Source organism: Sapajus apella, unplaced genomic scaffold, assembly GCF_009761245.1.
Source record: "Sapajus apella isolate SASKATOON/1434 unplaced genomic scaffold, GSC_monkey_1.0 scaffold103, whole genome shotgun sequence".
In the NCBI taxonomy this organism is placed as follows: Eukaryota; Metazoa; Chordata; class Mammalia; order Primates; family Cebidae; genus Sapajus; species Sapajus apella.
In genome coordinates, this window is record NW_022437043.1 from 1731176 (window position 1) to 1744474 (window position 13299).

At 41.1% G+C, this 13299-nt stretch overlaps 1 protein-coding gene across 2 annotated transcripts in view; it reads right to left on the reverse strand.

The window, feature by feature from the left end:
* The window catches only part of EFHC2 (EF-hand domain containing 2), a 194246-nt gene that overhangs the window by 12281 nt on the left and 168666 nt on the right, over positions 1–13299 (reverse strand). For both annotated transcript variants that reach the window (XM_032258551.1, XM_032258550.1), the window contains one exon: positions 5978–6083. In XM_032258551.1, the coding sequence (XP_032114442.1) occupies positions 5978–6083 (106 nt within the window). The remainder of the gene's footprint in view (positions 1–5977; positions 6084–13299) is intronic.

Sequence of the window (13299 nt, forward strand, 5' to 3'; positions counted from 1 at the left end):
GATGCCCTGCTAGAACTTCCTTCCAATCTCAAGTTTTGTGAACCAGACCCCTACTCAGCCTGTGGCTGGCTGAAGACTGTGGTCTTCTTCCTGGTTCCTGGCCTCTCCCTTCTCGCCCCATGGTGGTTAGTCACACTAGACTGGGAAGGTGTCCCAAACTTCCACCCATAACATTCATCCTATCCATTCATGCTGATGCAGACAGAATTACAGCTGAATCTAGTACTGAGGCCTACTGAGCTTTTATCAGCCAATAAATTTTTTTCACTTCTCAGTAAGATTCCCAGTCCAGAAAAGAGATCCTGCTGATGACAATATTCAGCCCAGGAGTAAAAATATCCAGGTTCCAGGTGATGGCCTGTGCTGGTAACTTCTACAGAGCTGTCCATAACACCTCTGAAACTTTAGTCTGAGCCAGCCTGTCCAGCTCATATACTGGAGGAAGGGTGCAGCTTCCCAACCGTGGGACCTGTATCTGGGCCATGCTTCCACATAGGAGCTCAGCCTGCCATTCCTTTCTCTCAAAAGGTATCTACTCTCATCACTTCACACTCAGGGCTGGGGTGCTTTCACAACCTGATGGATATTACCCTGAAGCCCTACATGTGACTGGCTATGGAAAACTCCCCAAATGTTGGCAATCCCCAAAGTCATAACTGAGAGGTTTTCTTATCCAGTTGCATCCCCAGGACCTATACATCTGGTCTGATTCCACCATGGCCTCTTATGGCAAAACCACTCTCCTATCAGATCCCTACTGTGAATGGAAGATCAGACAATAACCAGGGAACCAGCTGGGGAGGAGGCTGTCACACTGCCAGGCTCTCAGTTGATACCAAGAATAGTCAACAGGGATTTCAACAGTAGTTGGTTGCCAAGCTGTGATGTACCATCCAGAATCCCCTTGAGGAGGAGCTTGGTGGCCCAGCTGCTGGGAGTCCCCTTCATGGATTTCCTCAGCTACAAACGTCTTGGCTGCAGAGAGCCACTCTGCACAAAGCCATATCTTTTCTTGAACCAACCCACTGGGACAAAGGCCAGGCCATTCTGGCCCAACTCAGGACAACTCTGAAAAGACGTGCTAACTCCAGAACTCCCTATGAGTCAGCCAAAGCTATCTTTGGGCTTGCATCGCAGTTCAACTTTTCCCTCTGCCTACTCTTATTTCTTTCCCCTATCTTCCATGGGAGTTGATCCCAAGGACACTCCCAAATAAACATCCTGCACACTAGACTCCATCTGCTTCCTGGAGAACCTAACCTGTCACAAACTGTGACCCAGCAGTGTTTCAGGGCATTATTCAACATTATTAATAACATTTGAGCACACTTACATGGGTCAGTAGATATTATACTTTTTGCTACTGTATTCTACTGTATAAACTATTCAACATTGTGCTCAACCCAGTCATGCTAATATTTTCACGAGATTATAGACTGACTGATAACATTCCCAAGCTATTTTATGTCTTCTTTATGAAATAATAACAAGCTTATCAGTACCAGAGTGCTTTGAACTCTTTGGAATCTAGTTAAGTTCTCATTGGTGAAATTGATCAGGTAGCATTTTATGTCTATTTTATTATTTTTTTAATTGGCTGAAAAAGAATAGTCCTTTCTGCCAGGTGTGGTGACTCACGTCTGTAATCCCAGCATCTTGGGAGGCTGAGGTGGGTGAATCATGAGATCAAGAGATTGAGACCATTCTGGCCTAAGTGATGAAACCCTGTCTCTACAAAAAATACAAAAGTTAGCTGGGCATGGTGACACGTGCCTGTAGTCCCAGCTACTTGGAAGGCTGAGGCAGGAGAATCACTTGAACCTGGGAGGTGGAGGTTGCAGTGAGCCGAGATCACGCAACTGCACTCCAGCCTGGCGACAGAGTGAGACTCCGTCTCAAATAAAAGAAAAAAAAAAAGAATAGTCCTTTCCATATGTCTCAAATGTCTCCTGCAGACTGGAATATTTCTAGGCTTTATCAGCAGAATTGATGAGACCCTATAAGTAAAGTTCTCACCATAAATGAATCGCAATTAGAAGAACCTAGTGCTGAAACAGAAGCTGTTTCTGATGTAATATTCCCAGCTTAGAACCATTCTCTTGCCATAGAATCATCCATCTTAACCTCAAAAGGGACTGCCCAGTCCCCTGAGTTGAAGAAAGTAAGACATCTCCATTTTACAAAAAATAATAGCATCTAACACTTAAGCCCTTACTCTGGGACGGGTATTGTGATAAGCGACTCATGTATATTGACTTCCTTAATCCTCACAACCCTAATGGAAGAATTATTCTTATCTCCATTTTTGAGATGGGGAAAACCTGAAAGGTTGAGTAATTCGTTAAAAGTCACCCAGTTAGTTGATCATAGATCTAAGGATTTGAACTAGGGTCCCTGTGATTAGAGACCTTCTGTTCTACATTGCATCTCAAAAGCATCTGAGGTCCAGGGCTCAATACCTGTCCCAGTTGACAGAGTTGATAAGTGATGAAACTGGGGAGGAGTGATTAAAGGCAGAGTGGATCTTTGGCTTTCCCATGCAGTGACTACTCTTCTAGTGCGATGGCGATCTTTTTGTGGGTCATGAAATCAATTTAGTGGGTCATGAACAACATTCAAAAGAGAAAAAAAAGAGGTGGTGGGGAATGAGAAAAAGGAAAAGAAAAGAAAGGAAGAGAGAAATGAAAAAAGAAACGAATATGTCATACTGCACACATGTATTCAGAAAGTATTATTCTGTGAAACTTTTCTTCCATTATATATGTGCATGCTGTGTTGTTATAAAAAAAATAGCTTTCTTACTGTAGTTTGTAGTATAAAAAGATGATTAGCTTTCATTCAAACTCAATAGTCATAAGGAAATAAAAATTAAAGTAATAAAATACCATGTTTTCAGAGGCAAAATATGTAAAAACAAAACAAACCTGAATGCCTGTCAATAAAAAAAAGATTAATAAATTATATATTCACACTACAGCTATTAAGAATGCTATACACATTAAACTAGGAGAATTTCCCATGTTTAAGAAAGAAAAGCACACTGCAGATAAATGCATGTGGTATGATCTTATTTTCGTACAAGGCACGATGAAACAATGAAACCCCCAACACAGAGGTAAACATTTGGGTGGTGTATTGAGTGGAATGGAAGAGGAAAGAGAGAAGCAGAAAGTAAGGAAAAGAACTACAGAAGCTTATAGCAAAAATAAGTAGGTCCTGTATATTCAGGGTCTCAAGGGCAATGGAGGACATACGCAAACTGAAAATCGGGAAGAGTTTAATAGAGTGACTAGTTACAAAGTTGTGCGAAGTGCTTAGAAAAACCAACAGGGGATAGTCCCCTGGGTTTATAACAGCAGGGAGCCATTACTACCACCTGTGGCTGAAGGGGGCACATGAGGGTGGTTACCAGAACCTGGAGTGGGCAGCCATATAGAAAGAGCCTCTAGACAAGTGCTGTGGACTTTGGAAGGAGAAGGCCATCAATCTGCTGTGACTGGCAGGGAGGAAGAAGATTTCTCTCTGCTCTCACCCTCTAGTCTCCTGCTGGTGCATCCCACTGGCCAGCACAACTGGAGGCCAGAGGGCCAGGGGACCCACTGATGTGGCCTACAAAGGTCAGTTGCCAAGGATTGGCCTGGGCAGGGTTAGAGCATGGTACAGGGCTCTGGAGAGCAGTCCTAAAGGGACACTGGGGGGGATGCACCCAATACAGAGTACTAGAACATTCAGTGAAAAGGTAGAAGAATATAAATCCCATCTACCATGTTTTTATTTGCATGTAAAAATTAAATATTCACATGGATAATAATTAAAGGGGTATCAGGGCAAATGACAGTATTGGTTTGTCTTTGTGATAGTATTTTAGATTTGGGTTAATCCAATCCAGTATCTTCAAAAATAATTCTATTTAAAGGACAGTTTTCTTTTTTTTCTTTGAAGCAAAAGAGACCTGAGTTAAAATTCTGACTGCTTCACATTGCTGTTTCTCTAACTTCCTCATCTCTACACTGGGAATAATAAAAGCACCTATGATTGCTAAGAGGATTAAATAAGCTAAGTGATTTTGAGATCTTAGAACAGTAGTTGGCACCTAGTAAATGCTTTAAGTGTTTGCCGTTATTTATGGGGACAACAGGACATCAAGAGCCTCCATGGCCAGGCATGGTGGCTCACGTCTGTAATCTCAGCACTGTGGGAGGCTGAGGCAGGCGGATCACTTGAGGCCGGGAATTTGAGACCAGCCAGGCCAACATGGTGAAACCCTGTCTCTACTAAAAATATAAAACTTAGCCGAGTGTGGTGGCACACACCTGTAATCCCAGCTACTCGGGAGGCTGAGGCAGGAGAATCTCTTGAACCTGGGAGGTAGAGGTTGTGGTGAGTTGAGATCTCACCACTGCACTCTAGCCTGGGCAACAGAGTGAGACTCCATTTTTTAAAAAAAGAGAAAAAAAGCCTCCCAGTGGGTCTGCCTGTCTCCATCCCCACCTCCAGTCCACCCACCATCCAGCCAAAGCAAGTTTTCTATAAAGGGCACTCTTGATCATGTTGCTGTCTTCCTTGAATTTAGTCAGCGGTCTCCAGACCTCGCAGGACAATATTCAAATGTCATCCTTTCAGGTATCTCCAGCTTCATCCTTTTCAACTCTTCCCCATGTTCCTTCACTCCAGCCACACCAGTTCCTCCTGGTTCTATACAAGTACCATGCTCTCCCATGTCCTAAGAATTCTGCTGGAAATGCCTTTTCCAGACCATGTCACCTTCCTACCTTGCTAACTCTTACCATTCATCATTGAAATTTCAAGTGTCATCTCCCTTGAAAATACTTCCTGTTCGCCCCAGTCTGTTTAGAAGCAGCTACTTCGTCATCCCATAGAATCCTATGCAGGCTGCATCACATCACACTCCAAATCATGAGCATACCAATTCCCCCAACAGTAGTGGACCCCTCAAAGGTAGCAATGTCAATTTTCATCTCTGGACCCCAGCCTAGAGCAGAGAACCTGATGAGGGTCGATATTTAATCCTGATTTATCTGGGGATTACATTCATAAATGAACAAGGTAAGTAACTTTACTGATCCACAGTCATTCAGCTAAGAAGGTAGCAGAGCCAAAATTCAACCCCAGCTCTTTTTGACTCCAAAGGCCACTACTTTCCACCAACCATCTGGAAGTTCTATGGTTGCCCTTGAAGTAGCTGCATGCCTGAGGGAACTCCCTGGGGCACTAGACTAGCTCTAGCCAGAATGAACTGGTCAGCAGAGACCGGGAGAAATAAATGCCTCCTTTCTGGGAGTATCAACCACATGACATTTGCTTTATCAAGGGACTTTCCCAAGAAAATCAATTTCTGGAGCATGTTAAAATACAAACAAACCACCACCCACCCACCCACTTCTTAAAGACAATTGGTCCAAAGAGATCTTAGAGAATTCAGACAATTCCACAATGTTGAGAGCACCATCTGATCACATGAACTTTGTTTTCCCTAACCAAGCATTTTTCTGTGGAATTTTGATTTTAAATTTGGCTCCACTGTGAAATGTACATCCCCATACTCAATTGTTTCACCCTCGGCAAACCTGTGTAGACAGCCACAGATACCCTAGGGATTCTTGACTTAGGCACCATTTGAGATTTGCTCTTGTGGCTTATGATGATGTTACCAGAATCCCTTGATAACAGTGTTTATATCTATTTATAACTGTAACCTATTATCCTATTTTCCATATAATTGGATGTGACCAAGGTTAAAAAAAATTCAGCTGCATAAGAAAAGTCATGCTCTTACAGAGCAGATGTTTGCTCAGCATGGAAAGTAAATTAGCCTTTAACACAAATACCCGGAAACACATAAGCATTCTTTCCAAAAGCACTGATGTTAGTATTTCATAATGAAAAATAATTTAAAGATATTTAAACATGCAAGGAAGTAACCACAGATAGTTTTAAAAATAGGTGTTAATTTTACCTCTTTAAGGTATTCTTGTGCTCGCAATTCAGGCATTGGATTCTTTCTCCAGTCCAGGGTAGAGAAAAATGATTTATAATCTATTTGTTTTTCACTGTTTTCAAACCTGAAAATATAATTACAATATATAGTTTGACTCAATCTGCAGAATTCAAGACCAAAATGTCAGCTTCAATTTTACCATGAAAATATAATACCATGTATGCTTCAATATCTAATATTTTTCTTATTTCTTACAATTTCTTATTGTTTTTCACCCTCCAGAATGTAAATTTTTTGAGTGGGGTCTTCCCTATCTAATTCATCAAAATATCCCCAACAACAAGATCAGTGCTGGCACTTAGTAGGTGTTCAATAAATACTTTTCGTAGATGCCACAGAAACAAACTTGCTTATTCAGTAACTAAGATTATAGTGATATTTTGTTAAAAATATTTAAAGGTCCTTTTAGTTTAATGGTTGATATTATATGTCACCAAAATAGAATGTCCTTATATTTCCTAAATTGCATACCTTCTAAATCTTTACGGTAAACTAGATTCATTTGTCTAGCAGTATATTTTTTGAAAAAATACAAGGCATCGTTATTATTTATTATGTGGCCATTAAAAGGAGTTGTTTAGATCCATATTTTCTATTATATAAATATGTTATTGCTACACTGTTGAGTAGATAGGAGGCTGTAAGGCTGGGCGTGGTAACTCACGCCTGTAAGCCCAGCACTTTGGAAAGCCAAGGCGGGCGGATCACTAGGTCAGGAGTTTGAGACCAGCCTGATCAACATGGTGAAACCCTGTCTCTACTAAAAATATAAAAATTAGCTGGGCGTGGTGGCACATGCCTGTAATCCCAGCTACTCGGGAGGCTGAGGCAGGAGAATCACTTGAACCAGGGAGGCAGAGGTGGCAGTGAGCTGAGATCATGCCACTGCACTCCAGCCTGGGTGACAGAGCGAGACTCGCCTCAAAAAAAAAAAAAAAAAAAAAAAAGAAAAGAAAAAGAAAGAAAGAAAGAAAGGAGGCTGTAAAACAGCATTATGATCCCACTTTAGGTTTATATTTACATTAAAAAACAGAAAAAAGTATGGTAGCGATAGACTTACGTATTAAGAATAGATATCTCTGGGAAGAGAGATTCCGATTTTTACTTTTTCTTTAGACTTTTCTGTATCATCTGAATTGTTTTAAGATTAGAATCAGAAAAACTTCAGCCCATTTTCATTTTGAAAAAAAATTAACAAATGATTATTTGACCTGTACCATAAAAATACAGGTCAAAAATAATGAATCCCTTTGACCACTATTTCCTAATTATGGGATCACATTTTGCCAGTTTTTAAGGCTAATTATCATGTAACATCAATTTTTGAAGGAAAGTACAAAGTGGTCACTAGACATTGTTCCAGGCACCCTATTCCAGGCTCCTGCCCTTAAAATTACTCAAAATCAGTCCAAAATTTTTCTCTTTTCTTCTCAAAGTATTAAAAAATTAATAGCTTATATTTATAAACTAATAAAAATGCAGCAATAATTAAATGTTATAAGCTGAAGTCACATAGCCTCATCAATCTAAACAAAATGGAATAAACAAAGTGACCAGAAGAGGCAAAAGGGGAATTCTGTAATTCTTTTGTGTACATTTTCTTTGGCCAAGGATTCAAAGACACAATTCCAATGTGCTGCCCCCTACCCACTGTTTACCCTTTAAATTGTGGCTCACTAGTCATTTCAACTCCTTTAAAGGACATGCTCTGTTTATGGAAATATTTATAGCCAAAATGTAGGGCCATTATTTCCTTTATTTGTGTATGTTTTGGGGGAAGAATGAAAACTCAATTAAAGATGTCTCATAATAAACTTTTTTTTAGCACAAAGACTTGAAAGAAAGTATTTCCTAATATTCCGAGTAGGAGCTAAGGTCAAAGAATGAGCTCATTGTAGGACCTTTGGCTTTTATGCTGAGGAAAACTGGGAGCCACTGGAGCATATTATACAGAAAGGTTATGAGACCTCCAACATTCTGAATGTTTGTGTCCCCTCAAAATTCATACATTGAGACCTCATCAATGTGATGATATTAGGAGGTGGGGCTTCAGGGAAGGTGATTAGAAAGTAAGGGTTCTGTCCTCATAAATGAGATTAGTGCCCCTATATTAATTAAAAAGACCCCAGAGAGCACTCTTGCGCCCTCTGCCATGTAAGGATTCAGAGACAAGGCATCATCTGTGAACCAGGAAGTGGGCCCTCATCAGACCCCAGTCTGTTGACATCCTGGTCTTGGACATCCCAGCCATGAGAGCTCTGAACAATGACTTCTGTGGTTTATAAGCCGCCTAGTTGATGGTATTGTTGTAGCAATCCAAACAGACTAAAAAGGGACTTATGATATTTTTAAAAGATCGCTCTGACTGATATATTCAGAGTAGAATACATGGGACAAGGCAGAAGTGGCAAGGACAGTTAGAAGTCCCTTGTGGGGATCCAGATGAGAGATAATGGCAGCTTAGATGAGGGCAATGGCACTGGAAGGCAGTGAGAAGTGGCCAATTCTGAATATATTTTGAATGTAGGATTCCTAAAAGACTATATATAATGTGTAAGAGAGAGAGGGAGAGAGAGAGCATTCAGGATAACTCCAACACCTCTGCCTGAATAACTGGAGCAATGGAGCTGCCCTAACTGAAGAAGAGAAAGACTGCAGGGGCTGCAGGTTGGAAAGATCATGAGCTCAGTTTTGGATATGCCATATTTGGATGGAAAGTGAACAACTGGGGCTATGAGTCTGAAGCTCAAGGAAGTAGTCCATTTGAAGATAAAAATGTGGGAGTCATAAGCCATACAGAAGGTATTTAAAGCCATAAAACTGGGAAACTTGATGAGATCATCAATAAAATAAGTTTCTCTATCTGTTCTTACACTACAGAATTTGTCAGTAAATTCCTATTCATCAATTATAGGAGTCACTTATTCAATCCTAGGGGCTTCAGAAGTCTAATATCCCAGTAATCTGGGAACCAGTCAAAGACTACCAAATAAATCTAGAATCACACCAGACTTCACTCGTTGTATACAATCCACTAAGCAGTCCTGTGGGTTCTACCACCATAGCATATATTTCTCTCCATCCTTTTTACTACTCTCTAATTCCAAGCCACTATCGTCTCTCACCTGGATTATGGCAATAACTTCCTGTCTTGGTCTTGCTACTTCTACACTTACTTTGCTGCAGACCATCGTCTACCACAGTGCTCTTTTTAAAAGACAGATCAGATCAATCACTTTCTTGCTTGCAATCCTCCAGTGGCTTCCCAATCCACTTAAAACACAAGCTGAACTCTTTATCAGGGTTTATAAGACCCAACTTAATCTGGCTGCTGATGGCCTCTCTGATTACATCTCCTCACCTGAAAATGCTCTCTCTGTTTACAATGTGTCAGGTATACTAGCCGCCTTCTGGTTCCCTGATCATGCCAAGATTGCTGGCAGAAACGCAAGGCATTTGCACTTCTGGTCCCTTTGTCTGGAAAGTCCCGTTTCAAATGTTGCTTTCTTAGAAAGGTCCTCCTGAAGTTCCTCTTATCTGAGTCCCTATGTCTGAATTTCCATTTGCCCTAGATGATGGCACTGGACCTTACTGGAAAATTTCTGGAAGTCACCACAGGAAGTCCTATTTTTAGACTTTGTTACCACTAACTCTGATATTTACCTGTTACCTCATAACACCCAGTCTTCCTTCCTGCCCGGTTCATGATATGTCAGACTCAAAACACAGACCATATATCCATTTAAAGGGACATTTGAAAAGGGTATTTAGGAATCAAATGATATTCAGGAAGATCCACTGAGTAAAAGTACACACAACTCAGAAATAATGTCTAAATGTTTTTGAGAAAAAATGTTTGAATGAGTTTATCTTTCCAAAATCCCAGAACCAGGCCTAAAGGAAGAGTTGCGGTAATGTGGTAAAATACTCCGTTTTTCTTTTCAGTTCTGTCTTAGAGGATCTTAGTGTATGTGGGAATCCCCCCAAGAGGCACAGGGGAGAAAAGAACAAAGACTATTTCAATTAAAAGGAATAAAACCAGCTCATGTTTCTTGGAAGAATTCTTTGCTCTTGGGAAGTAGACAGAGTTGCAGTAAATCACGATGAATCAATCACAAATATTTCTCTCCCTTTTCCCCCAAATCCTACCAAAATGACCAAAAAAGAATAAAAATAGGTTATAACCCACAATGACAAAGAGAATTGGGGAAAAGACAATGGTAGAGAAGAGACTTCAAACTTTTTTCAAGATGAAAAGTAAACAGAGGATTGGTAAATAACTTGGCAGAGCTGAGGAAGAGAAGCTGAACCCAAAATGTTCATGTCAGTGGAGGGAAGGCACTCAGAGTCCAGTCAATTTGGCCCACAAAATTTGTCAGAGACTGAGTGACTGCAGACTCCAGGTGCCAATAAAGGCAGGAATATGGTGTGGCACTGAAAACAAGGATTGTTGGAAAGCCTGAAGAAAGCAAGAGCAACTGAACCACCAAATACCTTCCTCCACACTGTGCTCCTCCCTGTAGAGAGCAGAGGTTTGTTCTCCAGAGAAATTCAATGAAAGCAGCTCCAGTTTGGAGAGTGGAGGCGTAATGGAGCGCAGAGGACGAGAAGCTGTCAGGAGCCTTCCTTCCCCTTTTCTATTGCAAGAATACCAGTGACCATGCTTAAACTCTCCCTTTCCCTCATCCCACCCTCCCTCCTACCTTAGCAGGAGAAGATAGGATTCTTCTCCCCATACTCTGAATAGTTCCAGAGAAATATCCAGATTCTAGCTTCTGTGGAATCTCTACTAAAATGAAGGCTCAGGAGTTGACTGGGCAGTGGAATCCACTAATCAACAAACCCCTTCCCCTGACCAAAGCATCCAACATTAAAGACAGAAGCCAAAACAGCAACAGACAAGAAAAAGGAACAAAACGCAATTCAGGGAACAGAGGGAAAGATGTGAGATATGAGCATATATTCTATTCCTGAAAAAAAGAACAGAAGACTACAAGAAAAAAATATCTGGATGAAAAACAAGCTCTTGGAATTTAAAATGTTGATACAACAGTAGTAAAAAGATGCAGTAGAAGGGCTGGAATATAAACTTGGGGAAATCCCTTACTCAATACATCGTAATGAAAAAGAAAATCTGGGAGAGAAAATATCCAAATTCAAGAGATCAAAAATCTTTGTATTAATTATTTATTTAATTTTGAGACAGGGTCTTGCCCTGTTGCCCAGGTTGGAGTGCAGTGGCGTGATTACAGCTTACTGCAGCCTCAATCTCCTAGGCCCAAGTGATCCTCCAGCCTCAGCCTCCTGAGTAGCTGAGACTACAGCCATGCACCACCATGCCTGGCTAATATTTTTATTTTTATTTTTGTAGAGATGGGGTCTCACTATGTTGCCCAGGCTGGCCAAGTACTCCTGAGCTCAAGTGATCTTCCTGCCTCGGTCACCCAAAGTGCTGGGATTACAGGTCTGAGCCACCACACCTGGCCTTAATATCTTAGCAATAGGAGTTCTCATAATAGAGAGGAAATTATTAAATAATTAGTAGAAAATTTCTCAGAACCAAAGTACAGTGACTCCAAACTAGAAGAGCCTATAGAGTGCTAAGCACAACGAATCTATATATAGCTACACACACAGTCACACACACGAACACACACACATTCTGTCTCTCTCTCTCTCTGTCTCTCTCTTCCCCATCATGAACTTCCAGAATACCAGGAATAAAGAGAAGATCCTAAGAGCATTCCAAAAGAATAAACAGCAATGGAAATCAATATTAAGCTAAATTTTCAGTCACTATAACAGTAAGTTAGAAGGCAGTATCCGGAAACGATCAATTATGATATCATCTGCAGTGCGCTCAGTATGTACATGCTATTTCAAATAGCAGAAGCAGCTAGAAGTGCTGAACGTGGCTGCTTCTGGTGAATGGGTCGGGGGGAGGGGGGCGCAGAGAAGGATGTAGCCAGAGGGTGCTGTTGTTGAAATAAGCTTTTTAGAATGATTTGATGATTTTTGACTATCAGCATGTCAGTTTGATACAACTAAAATTTTAAGGAGTGTAAAAAGCAGATAAGAGACTCTGAGAGATGATTTTCCAGGTAGCAAACATGTAAAAGTCAGAAGTAGAAAGAAAGAAGCACTACTAGTCAGGAGTATGTTCAGGAGGAATGAGTCTCTCAGTCTTCCTCCGTGCTTCAAAATTCTGCCCGTAGCCTCCTGGGCCATTGACGTAGAGAGATTTTTCATGCCATCATCTGCTATTGTAACATGTATTCTAATATCCACCATGCTTGTTAGATGAGGTTGTAAGCAAAGAATCAAGACACAAGGAAGATCTCCAGTCCTAATAATAGTATAGGTCAGAGGAAGAAGAGGAGGCAGGGGAGGCAGTTCAGAGACAAGAGAAAGGTCTGAATATTACGGGAGTAAGAACAAATCAATCAGTCAGTGACTATGGTTACCCCTGAAGGTTATCTCCCCAAGTCACCCATCATGGAGGCCTCCCTCTGTCTCATGGCTAGAAGCATCATTTGCCAAATCCTAGGCATCCTTTCAAAATAACCTGGAGAAGCCTATGAATGGTATAGAAGATAAATTTCCTTATGTCATGGCCATGCTGTGCTTTCCATAAAAAATGTGCTCCCAATTCTCCACCTGAGTCCCCTGCTTCACTCCCCTCCAAACAACATTGGCTCTTGTTAAAACTCTGATCCATGGTCAAAGGACAAAGATTGGCCACTCTGGAGGAAATTCTTTTCAAAAGGCTTTGAAGGCAATTCCAAAGAAGAACTTTCTATGGCCACATTGTTGGAATCAGTGCGCAGCCTTCCAGGGTGACTGCTCTAAAGGGCAGCACTAATTCTGGCTTTTAAGTGTTTCTACGCTTGTTAAAAAGTCAGCCTTCTTACTTTCAAGTCCTAGCTCACAATGCTAAAGTGTTTTCCTAAAACCTCCATAAATTCTTCTTTCCCTTTGATACTCGGGAATCCACCATTTTCTCCACGACACAAACTCAGAGACATGTTTGTGGAAGAAGGGGGAGGGAAGGCAATTCCTCTGGTTCCTTTCTAGATAATATGACCTCTTGAACATGCTTCCTCATGCCTTGCTAGGTGAGAGTTCTTAGGACCAAGTCTGATGTGACATTTGACTGATGTTCATAATCCCCCCTCCGCAAAATGATGAATGGCTTGAAAACCACAGAAGCTATCCATCTCCTTGCTATGGGGAATAATCCTGAGCTGCTCCATTTCCACCCTTGGTAGAGGTAAAAGGCT